Source organism: Lygodium microphyllum, chromosome 22, assembly GCF_053477565.2.
Source record: "Lygodium microphyllum isolate KBCC chromosome 22, Lygodium_microphyllum_v1.1.10, whole genome shotgun sequence".
NCBI classification, from domain to species: Eukaryota; Viridiplantae; Streptophyta; class Polypodiopsida; order Schizaeales; family Lygodiaceae; genus Lygodium; species Lygodium microphyllum.
The window spans coordinates 123,539,065-123,553,950 of record NC_141156.1 but is presented as its reverse complement, the minus strand read 5'-3'; the positions used below and the strand labels follow the sequence as shown (position 1 = coordinate 123,553,950).

Genomic DNA, 14,886 nt, shown 5'->3' with positions numbered 1-14,886 from the left:
TGTTCCACATTTAGATAGACCTCTAAAGAGAAAGGAGCAGTGGCGCTGAACTTTGAAGGCTACACTTCTGGTTCACTAGAATAGAAGACATATCCATCATTGTGGAGTATCCCTTTACTCGGGATCCACAGGGGAATGTGGTTGAATCCAAGCTCTCATGGGAGCATTGCGAGCTTTCATCAAAGATTTGTGCTCATGTGAAGCTTCTCTTATGTGTCTATATGGGCAGTGTGTCCAAGAACATCTTGGTAATTGATGAACTTTACAGCTTAGGAGGTGTCCTAAAGAGATGAACACCCCAGAAAGCATTTCTAAACCTACAATTCTAATATAGGTTAGGTGTCCTAAAGAGAGAATTTCAGAATCATTTCTAAACCTATAATGTTGCAGCCTTATATATATTGCTTAAAGTCTGAAATCAACATATAATTTTGGAGCCTTAGAAATCAACATATATTGTTGTGGCCTTTATATTTTCTGTGGGACATGTAGAATTTGGAAAGGTGGGAGGCTGCTCCGCTTAAATTTAGACCACCCCGTCCCCGACCCTTGATGGTTTGTCGCCCGTTAGGAGTATATATATATATATATATATATATATATATATATCAAGTATTATCAAGCGAGAGAGAGAACGGCAACGACACTATATAACAGAAAAGCGGATCATCGATCGAGAGAGAGAGAGAGAGAGAGGGGCAGGCAGAGCGCCATGCCTTCCCACAAGAAGCACCATAACCATCACCATGGCCACCCCCGCGGAAGCTCAAACACGTCCTCCGGCAGCGACGAACTCTTCTCCGCAGACACCCTCCCCCTCACTATCCTCCATAGCTCGCTCTCTTCTCCGACAGATAGCGACCACACCGCAGACGACAACCCCCACACCAACGTGCCCCCCATTGCAGACCATGTCGCTCCCGACAGTGGCCGTGCGCACGGCAATTTGGGTTCGGATGAGAACCACCATGGAAACGGCTCTGGCCACCATCACCACCATCTCCAGGAGCTTTCTTCAGAGGAGAAGATTGCTAACCTTAAGCAGCTTAATGAAGCCCTCGTCAAGCAGGTAAGCATCTCGCGAGCCGCCAAAGATGAATTGATTGGCAAAATTAAGGCTTTGGAGGATGAAATCAGGGGCAATTCCTCCAAGGCTGAGAGCTTGGCCCTGGAGAAAAACTGGCTAGAAGATGAGAAGCATAAGCTCGAGATGGAGCTGTCCAACTGTCGTAAAGAAGTGCTAGGGTTGGGGCTGGAGAAGGATGCCCTGGTGGCTGAGAAACAGGCATTGATTTCATCAAAGCAGGAGGTCGAGGATGCACTCATGAAGTCTGAGACAAACTTGAAAGATGTCACGGACAAGCTGAATGAAGCACACCATCGCCTTGCTTCCATAGAGGGAAAAGTTAATGCTCTGAATTCGGAGCTGACAAGCCTTCAAGAGGAGGATGAGAGGCTCACTGGAGAAATCAGTGCACTGAGGGCTCAGAATGATGCTACCCTGGACAATTTGAAGGACATGAAATTTAAAAAATTGTCACTTGAGGAAGAACTTGCCCACCTGAGAGATGCATGCTTTACAGCAGAAAAACAGGCTACTGAAGCTAATGAGTCTATTGTGGCCTTGGAAGCAGAGCTGTCACAAAAGAATTTAGATAGGGAAGCTTATCAGTCACAATTGAATGAGGCCAAACAGCAGATAGCAATTCTTGAGGCACAGCAGGAAGCTCGAGCAAAGGAGGAGATTGAGCTGAAGGCATATATCAAGAGCCTTGAGGGTGAGCTGAATCGTGTCCATGATCAGCACAAAAATTCCCTGGCAGCACTTGAGCAAGAGAGAGAAGTCAAGGGATCTCTTAAGTCCATGCTGGAGAATGCTGATTCGAAGAGCCGTAGCCTTGAAATTCATCTTCAGACTGTCAACTCCTCCATCCAGCAAATGCAGACTGAAACAGACAGGTACAAACAACAGATATCATCCCTGGAGTGTCAACTGTCTTCCTTGGCAAGGGAGAGAGCAATTCTGGAGGAAACCAGGGCTACTCTCCAGGAAGAGATCCAACTATTGAACTCTACATCTGAGAAAGCATCCTTGGAATCTAAGGGTGACATAGAGAAGCTGAAGTCAACTGTAAAGGAACTGGAGACTGTTCTCGATGTTGCTAGAAAGGAGGCTTCTGAACACATGAAGAATGTCTGCCAGTTGGAAGCCGATCTAAGAGGATTGAATGCTCGCTTTGAGAAGAATAAAAAGCTCACAAAAGTTACTGTGCCTCTTTCGTTTTTGTCAACTGGATCTCTTGCCCTTATAGGAATTGCTGCACTGCTGAAGCATTGTAAGAGGAACTAGCTACCTGGCTGCAGGTTTAGCTCTTGTAGATGGAACTTAGAAGTGCAATGTATGTCACATGGAGCTTCCAACTCAGAGGGACATGTAAATTGCCTGTCATCATTTTCAAGGATGCTCACCTGTATTTATAGATCATCAGCTGCAGCAAGTTTGTGATGATGCTCAGAAATCTTCTGGAGGTCTTGCAGTTAATATCAGCTGTTTAGGAAACTTCCTGACAACGTTGCCTGTGCAATTTGCCTCTTTTCTGTTTGTACGATGACTCTCTAAAATGCAGAGGCTTATTTCTATTCAGTGTTTATGTACTTACGCAAACTCTGGATGTCAGGTTACGTAAGTGTGTCTGCAACATTGTGAGCATGTGAGAGAGAGAGAGAGAGGGAGAGAGAGAGAGCATTATGCAGCAGTTCATATGAGCTCTAGCATTAGTTGACAATAAAGTGTGGCGTACATATGTCACAATAGATGAATATACATGGGTTTCTATCAATGTTCCATGACCAAGTAGTCGTCTTTCCTATTTGACCAGTTGAGAAAGGGCACATTTCCCATCTGCACGTCAGAGAGCATTTTAGGGCCATAAAGGGGCTTTATTACTTTCACAAGGCCAGCAGTCAATGACGTAGGATGAAGGAGCCAGGTGGCTGGTTCCCATCCCATTTAAGATGCAGGCCAGTGGGGTAAAACGGCTAGCTGAGGATCAGACAGGGCCTGATTGCTCTGAGAAGCAACCTCACTTGGATGATTTCATGAAGATGGGTTCTGTAGTACTGCTAGTGGTATTGACCTTGCCCAAAATTGAGACACAGCTCAGGGATGACCTGCTTCTGCATGTCTCCCTGCTAACAGAGATATGCAGACTTCTTCCTTTTTTGGTTGCATTTCTTCTTCATGGGCAGATCACCCAGTCAGCAAGAGTTCTATAGGTTGTTCATCCAGACATACCTTGTGAGACTCATTCTTCAACTGTACCAGTTTGTCAGCAAAAGCTTTTCCTCGCACTGGTTGGCTCAAAGCAAGAGAGGGATTGGATCCTCAGCTCCTGTGTTGGATATCAAGGAGACCTCATATATATGCTTCCCTGGAGTTCTAGTTTCTACATGGATGGGGTGCTCACTCATAAATGAGTGTCCCGTGTGGGTATCCTTCCTAGGGCTGCCTAACTTGATGGGGAGGTTGGAATGCTGGTGAAACATTGGGCTGGGTATTTCACATCCCTGCTACATCAAACACAAATGGAGTGCTCAGAGGGGAGAAGCATGCATGTGTCTTTTGGAACTGCCTGCTAGTTTGGACCTCTTTGATGGCAATGGCATCAAACTGTTTGTGGGAATCAAGTTGGGTTAGTTTCATGATGTTTGCTTGAATTGCCATGAGCACAGGCATTGTGCCCTGGATTGCCCCAAGAAGCATGCAGAAAATGTAGCTAAAGGAGAGGAGACAAATGGTGAAAGAAAGAAGGGGCCCCCATGAAGAACTGAGCTGTTGCCCACGTGCAGCGCGCCCCCCCCCCCCCCCGGCCCCCCCGGGCCATTGAGCTGCCTGTATGCCACCTTGCTTGACCCGCCGTCGAGCTGTTTCCCATCATGTCACCTTCCCTTTCTCGTCACTCCTCCATTGCGCCCCCTGCCTCCCTCCCCCCTCCCTTGTGATGAACCTGCACTCGTTACGCACTCAACACGGCACAGAAAGGTAACACGATATATGAGCTATATGAGCTCAAGGTATACTCTTGTATTATTCAATCCAAAAAGCGGAACAACATAGACACATCCCAGGACTACACCCTCGTGACACCGCACATAAGAGGGTTCACCACTGGGTATAGGGAATCACACGTAGTGTGGAAACAAGGCAGGGCTTTGAGTCACTACTACTCCCTATATAGGTGCATTCGGTAGCAACGGCATGGTATAGCTACGAAGCCCTTATACTCACCCCCGCTTACCGGATTGCTATCCTTAGCGATCTAAGGGTAGCGCTTGTTGTTGACTCATCCGGGGTCTTAACACAACTTTTCCTATCAAGCTAGTCAGTGTTTGCCGGTCTTTGTGACCGCGGGGTCTTAACACAGTCTATACTATCAAACTGGCCAGTGTCTACCGCACTAGGACTTGGGGGTCTTAACACAGCCTTTTTTAGCAAGCTGATCAGTGTTTGCCCATCTAGACTGGATTATTGGGGCTTTGTTGGATTTATTGATGTTTATCACCATGCGGGTCCACCCTCGACTCAATTACATTTGAGGAGTGGAGGCACATTGGGGTCTATGATTGAGAACCGCTTTGTTTGGGTTGGAGAGGCTCAAGGGTCGTTGGGAGGAGCAAGGGGGTTCTCCTCGAGCCAAAGGGCGAAGGCATCTTTGCCACATTCGCGAGCCTCCGCTTCTGAGATCCAAGTGCCCTCCTTAAGTGGACGCTCGCGCCACTTAGTGAGGTATTCAAGGAAGCTGTTCCCGGCGTCGAAGAAATGCTTCTACTTCGAAGGGACTGTTGGAATGAAGCATTGGTACGTACCGTCCCCATTGGTTGTTTGGATAGAACCTGCACAGAAGGCGAGCATGAAACGCATTATGAACACAAACACTGTCTGGCAGGTCCAATTTGTAGGTGACTTCGTTCAGCACTTGAGTGATTCAGTAGGGTCCATAGTAGCGGTGATTGAGCTTGGGAGTCATGTTCTTGAAAAGTGACATATTCTTAGAGCTGACTAGGACAATGTCTCCTTTGGTGAATAGTACAGCCTTTCTTTTGTTGTTGTCTTGCTCGGTCATAGTAATTTTGCTCTGCTCAAGGCTTTGCTTAGCCGTTGCATTTCGGTGTCTCCTTTTCTTCAGGAACTTTTCTACATCTTGATCTTCCGCTTTGGCTGCTCTGGATGCTAAGGCCAGTGGTGTGATGACTTCTTTTCCTATGGCTAACTCAAAGGGGGTGTACCCCGTTGCCAAGTGGATGGAGCTCTTATAGTGGAATTCCAAGACATCAAGGTACAAGGCCCAATCTTTCTAGTCCACTCGGGCATAGCTCCAGAGATAGTCTTTGATGCCTTGGTTGACGCGTTCTGTCTATCCATTTGTCTCCGGATAGAAGGATGATGAGAATCTCAATTGTGTTTCCAAGGTCTTAAAGAGTTCCTTCCACATGTCGCTCATGAATCTTCCATCTCTATCTGATACTATGGCCAGTAGTAAGCCATGAAGTTTGAATACATGTGTGAAGAAGAGGCGTGCTACCTCCTTGGTATTTAGTGGTGGTTTGACTGGGGTGAAGTGGGCCTGCTTGGAAAAGTAGTCCACCACTACAAAGATGATTGTGTACCCATGGGACTCGGGTAGTTCCACAATGAGATCCATGTTGATGACATCCCATGGGCGGTTGGGTACTGGTAATGGTTGTAGTAATCCTGCTGGTTTTGGTCGTGGTGCTTTGACCAGTTGGCAAGTGGGATAGGTTTTGATGCAGTTTGTTACTTCTTCCTTCATAATCGGCCAAAAGAACTGCTTCTTAAGGGCCTCCAAGGTTTTGCTTTGCCCTTTGTGTCCTCCAAGTTTGCCATTACGTATCTCATGCAGGATGAGTTTCTTCAACTCCAAATTGTTGGGGATATACAATCTTTTGCCTAAAAATAGGATACCCTCCTCTAGGGTGTACATTCCATGCGGGGTCTTCTCTACTTCCACATCTCTGATTATGTTGTGCATCTCTTGGTCTTGCTCTAGGACCTCCTTGACTAGTTCTATGAAGTTGCTGCTAACCACACTGACAGCTTTCAGGTCAGCTTTCCGGCTTAAGACATCTGCTATTTTGTTAGTGGAGTCGGGCTTGTGTTAATCTCCAAGTCGAATTCTGCTAGGAAGTCTAGCCAGTGGGCTTGCTTTGCCGATAACTTGGGTTGTGATTGGAAGTATTTGAGGGAGATATTGTTGGTGAAGACTATTGTGTATTTGTCTTGAACATAGTGCTTCCATTTTTTGAGGCAGTGGATGACTGCCAATATTTCCTTCTCAGCAGCATCGGTAAATTTCTTGGACTCATAAGCAATGGGGTGACCTTCCTGCACTAGTACACCTCCTATGCCATAGTCGAAGGCATCTGTAGAAATTTCAAAGGGCTTGGTGAAATTCGGCACCCTTAAGACAGGAGTTTGGCTCATGCACTTCTTCATCTGCTCAAAAGCTTCCTGGTGCGTGTTCCCCCATATAAAAGGGTAATCTTCTTTGGTGAGGTGGGAGAGGGGGGCTGTGATAAGGCTGTAATCTTTGATGAACCTTTGGCAAAATACTATGAAGCCGAGGAACTCCCGCACTTTTCTTACAGTTTTCAGTACATGCCATCTTTGGATAGCTTTCACTTTCTTAGGATCCACTTTGATTCCAGCTGCTCCTACAATAAAGCCTAAGAACTCCAACTCTTTCACTACGAATTTACATTTTTCAGGCTTAGCATATAACTGATGCTGCCGCAGTTTCTCAAAAACTCGGCGTAAGTGTTGCTTGTACTCCTCTAAGGTTTTGCTATAGACTAGGAGGTCATCTATGTAGATAATAACAAAGATATCTATCTTAGGTCTAAAGACTCCATCCATGAGGCCACAAAATGTGCCTGGCCCATTGCTTAGGCCAAATCCTAATACTAACCACTCAAAACTACCATATCGGGTATGGATGGCTATTTTTGGGATATCTTCTTCTGCTATGTGGATCTGATGGTATCCTAATCTAAGATCAATACAGCTAAAGTACTTGGCCCCGTGCAATCTATCTAAGAGGTCTTCCACTAGGGGCATTGGGTATTTGTTTTTTAATGGTGATTTTGTTAAGGGCCCTATAATGTGCACAGAATCTAAGTCCCCCATCCTTCTTCTTGACAAATAACACTGGGGCACCAAAGGGGGATTTACTAGGGCGGATGAACCCTTGTTCTTCTAGTTTATGTAGTTGCTTCTTCAATTCCATGAGCTCGGTGTGGTTCATGCGGTAGGGAGCTTGGGCCGGTGGGGCAGACCCTAGGATCAACTCAATCTTGTGATCTAAATCTCGTCTAGGTGGTAGACCCTTGGGTAGCTCAATTGGCATTACATCTTTGAATTCTTCAAGTATTTTTGCCACTTCTGTGTTCCTGCTTTGGTGTTTGGGCTTCTTGCCATCTTCTTCTTCGATTGGTCGGATCATACATAAGTAGACCATATCTCCTTGTTTGACTAATTTTTCTACCTGCTTGGCACTACATGTCATGATACGCGGCCTGATAACGGTCCCTTGGACCGGTGCATTTTGGGTCTGGCCTCTTGGTTGGGTTGCAGTTGGTTTCACTGTTTGGCATGACACTCCTGGCTTATTCTCCTTCATTTGCACCTTGATTGGGGTCCTGCCATGCATTCTTTCGTAGGGTACTCTAATGCCTTCTCCTTGCATATCTAGCATCATTTCATTTACACCTTTACCGAACATTGCAATGACATATTTGTCATAGAATTCCAAGCCCAATATCACTTCAAAATCATCCATGGGGATTACTAAGAAGTTGAGTTTTGCTTTCCACTTGTCAGCTTCTACTTGGACTGCAAAGACTTGTTTCACTTCCTTGGCTTCTCCTTGGGCGAATGTTATTGTTAATCGTTCTAGGGCCTTAGATAATTTCAATCCATGTTTTGCTGCGCACTCTAGTGTCATGAAGTTATGTGTGGCCCCTGTGTCCACCATGATGGGTTGGTTTCCTTCGCTCACTCAGCCTTTGATGTATAGATGGTGGACTGCCGCTACTCTGGCCGCCATGCATTGGGGTTGGGTGCTGACTGTCCCTACCCTTGGGTGATCCATGCTTTCCTCACTTCCACTTGGGATTTCTTGGATACGCGGTGGTTGTGGTTCATCTCCTCCATATGCGCTAGTAGCATTCACCCTTGACCCGCTTAATGACACTATATCTTCTATCGAGCATGTGTTTTGGTAGTGTGGGCCCCCGCATCTGATCCCGATGGACGAGCCTGGGGGTCTCCACCATGATGTATTTGATCATGCGGGTCCATACGATATGCTAGGGGTTGGCCTGTAGTGATTGTTTCCCCATCTTCTTGCTGCTCCTCTTGGTACTAATGCGGTTTGTGACACAGCCGTTGTGGTGGTGATGTTTTGGCTCCTTGTATCTGTGAATGACCCTCTAGGGGCATTGGGCCTTTGGTTCCATGAGTTGTTGTTGTTGAAGTTGTTGTTGAACCTGCTTTGGTTCCCTTGGGCCGTTCTTCTACCTTCCAAGTCCACTAATCTTTCGGCCATTCTCATGGCTTCTACTAAGCTTGTTGGCTCCTGTCTCTCCACATCTCTCCTAGCCCATTCTTGCATCCCAAACAAAAATCCATGTAATTTAGTGTCTATATCCATGTTTGGTAGTTGCAACATAATCTGCATATATTTGCTTACATATTCTTTCATCTTCCCTTGTGTTTGTTTGAGGTTCCTCCATTCATCTCTCACTTTGAATTTTTCCATCTTTGGAATAAAGGAGTCTTTCAGTTCTTCCCACGAAAAGATGGTGTGGCCTTGCTCTTGCTCCAACAGGTACCAACTGGCAACGTCCTCCAAGTAAATGGTTGCCACTTCCGCCTTCCTGTCTTCAGTTATTCGTAAATACTTCAAGTACATGTCCACCTCTGCGATCCATTTCTTCATGATCAGCCCGTCTCTCTCTCATTTGTACTTGGCTAGTTGGGGCATCTTGAATTTTCCATAGTCGTCTTCTGAACTGTCACTGTCTTCCTCCTCTCTATGGTGGTGTTTCTTCTCCTTCTTCTTGTCTTTCTTCTTGCTTCCTATTTCTATTACCTTCTCCTTCTCTTTCCTTGTATCTTGCGCCCTCCTAGATGTCTCCTCTCTACCCATTCCATCCATCTCCTCTTGCATTTTGTGTCTTTTCTCCTCCTCTGGTTGTTGTATCACCCATTCTCTATATCCCTGCTCCACTTCTAGTTTTTTCTTCCTTTCCTCTTCCTCTTCCTTCATCTACATGTTCCTCCACATTGACTCCAGCATGCCTGACATGCCATCTAATTGCCTTTCCAATCCGGCCACCTTCTCCTCTTGGGCCACTCTTTATTCTTGCCCTCTATTCTTCTTCCTCTCCTCCATTATTGGGAGGGTAACATTCTCCCTTTCATCCTCCATGTGGTTGGTGGTGATGTCGGCGTGGGGAAGCCGCAATGAGGTCGGCGTAGGGAAGCCACGTCTCGCCTATGGTGGAAGTGGTCGTGCCACGAGGAAGCCGCGCCACGTCTTCAGACGGTGGGGTGTCGGGGTTGGGGCATCACATCGGGGACCGACGCACCGGGGCGTCGCGACGTGGGGCGACGCGACGTGGGGCGTCGTGCTATGGGTCGTTACAACTTTGTTCTCTTCAGGGCACTTGATCTTCTCTCCTGCTTCCGTGAGCACTCCTTCACTCCGAGCAAGAGTTGCTCTGATACCAAGTGTGATGAACCTGCACTCGTTACGCACTCAACACAACACAGAAAGGTAACACGATATATGAGCTCAAGGTATACTCTTGTATTATTCAATTTAAAAAACGGGACAACATAGACACATCCCAAGACTACACCCTCGTGACGCTGCACATAAGAGGGTTCACCACTGGGTATAGGGAATCACACGTAGTGTGGAAACAAGGCAGGGCTTTGAGTCACTACTACTCCTTATATAGGTGCATTCGGTAGCAATGGCATGGTATAGCTACAAAGCCCTTACACCCCCCCCCCCCCCGCTTTATGCACGCCAATCGAATCGCCTCGGCCCTTATCCATCGTGCCTGGCTGGGTCCCCCCCTCCCATCAAACCTGTTGGAGACCATGCCATGCCTCCTCTCAACCTCCATATTGCTGCTGGCTGCCTGTGTCAAACTGGCCTGATTACTTGTGCTCGACAATTAGCCCTTGCCACCATTCTATACCGCCTCTCCCTCTGCTCTCATGTCATCAATCGTTGCTTCCTTTCTCTGCAGCAGCTTTCACCCAATTGAACAGCATCATCCTTGGTTGGGCCTTGGTGAAGATTCGCAATGGAAACCTCTGGTCTAAGGCCAAAGCACACTTCAAGTGCCCCCTAATCAAACACCTTGCACACACCACTTGCTAAGGAGCAGCTCTAGTTTGTGTTAGCAGTCGTGTGTCGTGCACAATCATCTCTTGCCTATGAGCCTCAGTTTGAGTTAGACAAGGACATTAGGAGGCATTAGGAGCTTGTGTTTTGATGGAGGCGGCAGCTCTTTCTAGAGCATGCATTTCTTTTTCTATCAGTTTTAGGTGTGTTCACAATAGTTGAATTATTTTCCACCCCACTGCATTCCTTTTTCAGTGGTGGCTGGAGGTTGTGTTTACATTGGTAGATGGGGCAATCAGCCTTTTCAGTTGGCGACCAACATTTCTTGATTATTTTAATATCGATGATCAGCCTGGCCAGCATTTTTGGCATCAGTTTGACCAAGTCAGCCAATTTCTAGCAATGGCAAGAGGGTCCTAAGGTTGACTTGAGTTGGGGGACTTGTGTCTTGGGTCCTTAATGTCTATGCACCCACAGAGGTCCAGACACACATAGGCTTCTAGCTGGAGATTGTAGCAGTTTTGCCTGAGGTGGACTCCCAGATTATTTGAGGCAACGTAAAAAATCTGGAGACTTTGGAGGATCAGCATGGCTAGGGTAGGGACTTCCAAGGCATTGCAATTGAGGGGTAGGAGTCGTGGGAATTTTTTATTCTGGCAATATGAGTGCAAGATGCCTGGAGGGCCCTAGCCTTTTGCAAGCAAGATGGCTCCTTGGAGTTCACTTGGGGATAGAGGAAGATGGGTGGCGTTCTTGTGCAGTGGTTGGACAGGTTATATGTAAGGGAGGGGGGATGGCACTAGAGGAAAGCAGGTGGGACATTTGCTACAACTACCTTGTTTGATCACACACATCAGTGCTCGTCATGCTTGATGCCCCTATGTCAGCATTGGACACTCGCTCTTAGTATGGATGTGAGGAGGTAGATTGAGTAGCTATGGACTAGAGTGGTTCAGGATGGCCGCATTGTTGAGGAGGTTGCAAAGGCCTTAGGGGAGTCCAGTAGGATTTATTAGTAGGATTTGTTAAGAGGTTGCCCTCTAGGCTCGATAGTAGTATTGGGAGGAGAGGTCCCTTCAATAGGATCGTGCGGCCATCCAAAGGTTGCTTTAGGAGTCACCTAGGGATCTTGTTCTCAACACTCTAGAGATGCAAGCACAGGTAGCTCTTGTGGGCTTAAGGACAGGAGATGATATTCAAAGCATATGCTTGCCGTCCACTGTTTAGGCGAGATGGCTTTTTGGAGTTCTCTTGGGGATATAGGTGGATGGGTGGTGTTCTTCTAGAGTGGTTGGACATGTTCTATGTGGGGGAGTGGGGATGGCACCAAAGGAAAGCAGGTGGAGCACTTGCTACGACTACCTTGTTTGATCACTCACATCAGTGCTCCTGATGCTTGATGCCCTTGCATTAGCCTTGGACCCTCACTCTTGCTGTATTCCAGGTTTGACCTATGGATGCGAAGAGGTAGATTGAGTAGCTTTGGGCTAGAGAATTATTTAGGATGCCTAGATTGCAGAGGAGGCTACAGAGGCCTTGGGGGAGTCCAGTATGATTTGTTAGGCGGCCCTCCTAGCTTGATAGTAGTGTTGGGAGGAGAGGATCCTTCAATAGGATCTCGTGGCCATCTAGAGGTTGCTTCAGGAGTCACTTGGGGATCTTGTTCTCAACACTCCAAAGATGCAAGCATGGGTAGCTTTTGTTGGTTTAGAGGACAAGAGATGTCATTCAAAGCATATGCTTGCTATCCATTGTTTATGACATCAAAGAGCCTTCCAATGATTGAGCGAAATGAACTCTAATCAATTTGTAGAGCATTCCCAAGTATTAACACATCATCCTAGCATTAAAATCTCATGTTAATAAGCATAAGTGAAGCATAAATATTCACAAGCTTGCTATCCCAAACTATGAATAGCAAGTCTGTCCACAAATGATAGCTAACAACTAATGATTTCTTCCTTGAATGATGCCAAAGATGAAGTCTAAAGTGCTGAATGAAGTGCCCAATAGCTGAGCAAAGACCAAAGGAGTGCTAGAGCCAAATGACTAATGCAAATTGAGCAAGACAGACACCCTAAAAATGCACTAAAAATTGTGGCTTCTTGTCTAGGGGCTTCTCCTACTATTACCGACCCTCATAGGTCATTCGGCACTAACCAAAGGTGTTCCAAAAGAAAAATAACAAGCTAGGGAAGATGGGGAACAGATATTTATCTCAAATTATTAAAGACATGGTTGGCATGGAAGCTAGGGTTGGAGCTCTCTTTCTCGAGTTGAAGTGGAATGACTGAAGCTCCTTGAATGCTTGCTCTAATACCAGTTAAAAGGGGTGAGTAGGAGTGAGAGAACACAAGCAAAAGTAAGAGCAAGAGCTATGGAGGTTTGAACAAGAGAGAGTAAGACTTGTGTGGGGGAATTTCCAAAAGTCACAATGTGTAACCTGTGATAATGATGGGTGGCCATCACCTGCAATTTATAGATGTGCAAGCATCAGTTGCAAGGTAAATACAGGTGGCTAGGCATAGGTGGCCTTTAACCCCCAACAAGTTATCCTAATAGGAAGAACATATGTGAGATTAGAATTGAAGAAAGTGTTGTGAAACATTCAATGCATTTCATAGATGACTCTTAAGTAATCTTCTTTTCTTCTTGTCATAATATGTGAGGTGTATGAGTTTGGATATTATTGTAGAAGGTTCAATTCAAAATATGTTACATACAAAACCAAAACTTTTGGTATTCTATTGTCTTGTAGTGGTTTCATGTACAATATAAAAAATGTGTAAATCTGGTACTTGCTATATTATCCATAGTACCAAAAGTACCTATTTTTATAGAGATTGGGATACTATTTGTATTGTGTCCAATTTGGTACTTTCTTGGACAACACTTGGAAAACAAGTACTTACACTACCAAAAGTACCAAATTGAAAGCTTGATAGAGGTCTAGGTACTATCAACATTGTACCAAATTTGGTACTTTCTTGAACATCAATATAGAGTACCAAAAGTACCTAATTGGATACTTTACGAAGGTCTAGGTACCATTCATAATGTTCCAAATGTTAATGCTAAATTTTTCCTACATTACATATTTTGTCAAGTTGACATGGATTCTCTTGAAGAGATACACAGGGCATGCTTGGAATGCTTAAGATCTCATTGACCTTCCCTATCTGCAACTCATCTTGAGTCGCCTTGATCCATTCCTCAACCTTGTCAATTGTAGCTAGCTATTGAACTAGGTCAAGGTATGCCTTGTATGTGGCAATAGTTTCTTTAGTAGTTTACAATGCTATTGTGTCACTCTTTGCACTAGAGACAATCATTGTTTATGGTGGTATTGAGAGTTCTTTACTCTTGACTTTGAGTTTAGCTCCTTTTTGGCACTCTTCTTGCTAATATTAACTGATCCATTCATTATCGTGGGGCCGTCAATGCTTACTCCCTAATCTGGCTTTGTGCACAACTAATAGCGTGCACAAGAATGAGAATGCTATCTTCTTCATTGATCATTTCCATTGTGAATAGGCTCAAGGAAACTAATGGCACTATTGCCTTGATGCTTCTTGCCTTGCATTGTGAATGGTCTTGATACTGTGCGTGATTATGCATTTAGGGCAATACTAGTTAACATCACTTTCCTTAGACTACTTTTGTTTGTGTGGACACCTTGAGAAATGCATGTTTTCACTTCACCATCAGATTCCAGCATTTCATCCCGACTAGTTCCCCACCACCTCCAAATCGAATGGCTCTAAAAAGTTCCCACTTGTGTTGACATGGCACTCGTTTATGAAACCCACACATTAACAAATGCAGCCGACGGCACCCTGGTATCTCGAAATACCCATCCTCATCATGTTTGCTTATGGTCTATTTTGCTAATGTGGCTCGCATGCATTGGCTAACGTATTTTCACCTTAACCACACCATCACTTAAGAAAGAATCTCTTCCTTGACACTCTCATTTTGTGCCCAACACTTATGCACATCTCTTCTTTGCCTATTTTCACCCTCTCTATATCTTACACCCTTTTCTTCTCTCTACCATGGCATCCTTCCAGCTTACCAACAAGGAGGTTACACCAATCAACCCTACGGCATTGATCAATGCCCAAGCATGGATCAAGTCCTTGTAGCTCTCCCAATTCACCAACCTCCCATGGAGCTTGACCCCTGTTCACCCCTAAACACAATCCATCTTAGAGCAGTTGATTCTCCTCTTACTGCCTGGACTACTGCTCTATTGACATGTGTGTGGCTCGAGCTATGTCCTCTTCTTCCTTCCTCCGTAGCTCTTTTGTTTCTTCTTTTTCTCTCCTCTTCCTCTCCTCCTCGGCTCTCTTGGAATCCTCTTCTATCTTCTCCAACTCAGCATGGTGAGTGTCCTCTCCTTGCCATACAATCATGGTGTCACAGTTCCTTTTGAAGGTATAGAGGA

At 45.6% G+C, this 14,886-nt stretch overlaps 1 protein-coding gene across 1 annotated transcript; it reads left to right on the top strand.

The window, feature by feature from the left end:
* The first annotated feature begins 650 nt into the window (after positions 1–650).
* On the top strand, positions 651–3,841 carry LOC148017577 (uncharacterized). The gene has a single exon (XM_087663172.1). The coding sequence runs from the start codon at positions 713–715 to the stop codon at positions 2,348–2,350; it is 1,638 nt and encodes a 545-aa protein (XP_087519298.1). The 5' UTR covers positions 651–712; the 3' UTR covers positions 2,351–3,841.
* Positions 3,842–14,886: the final 11,045 nt, after the last annotated feature.

Bases quoted from the DNA above. Each gene is read 5' to 3' on its own strand.
- LOC148017577 (XM_087663172.1), top strand. From the start codon at position 713: ATGCCTTCCCACAAGAAGCACCATAACCATCACCATGGCCACCCCCGC.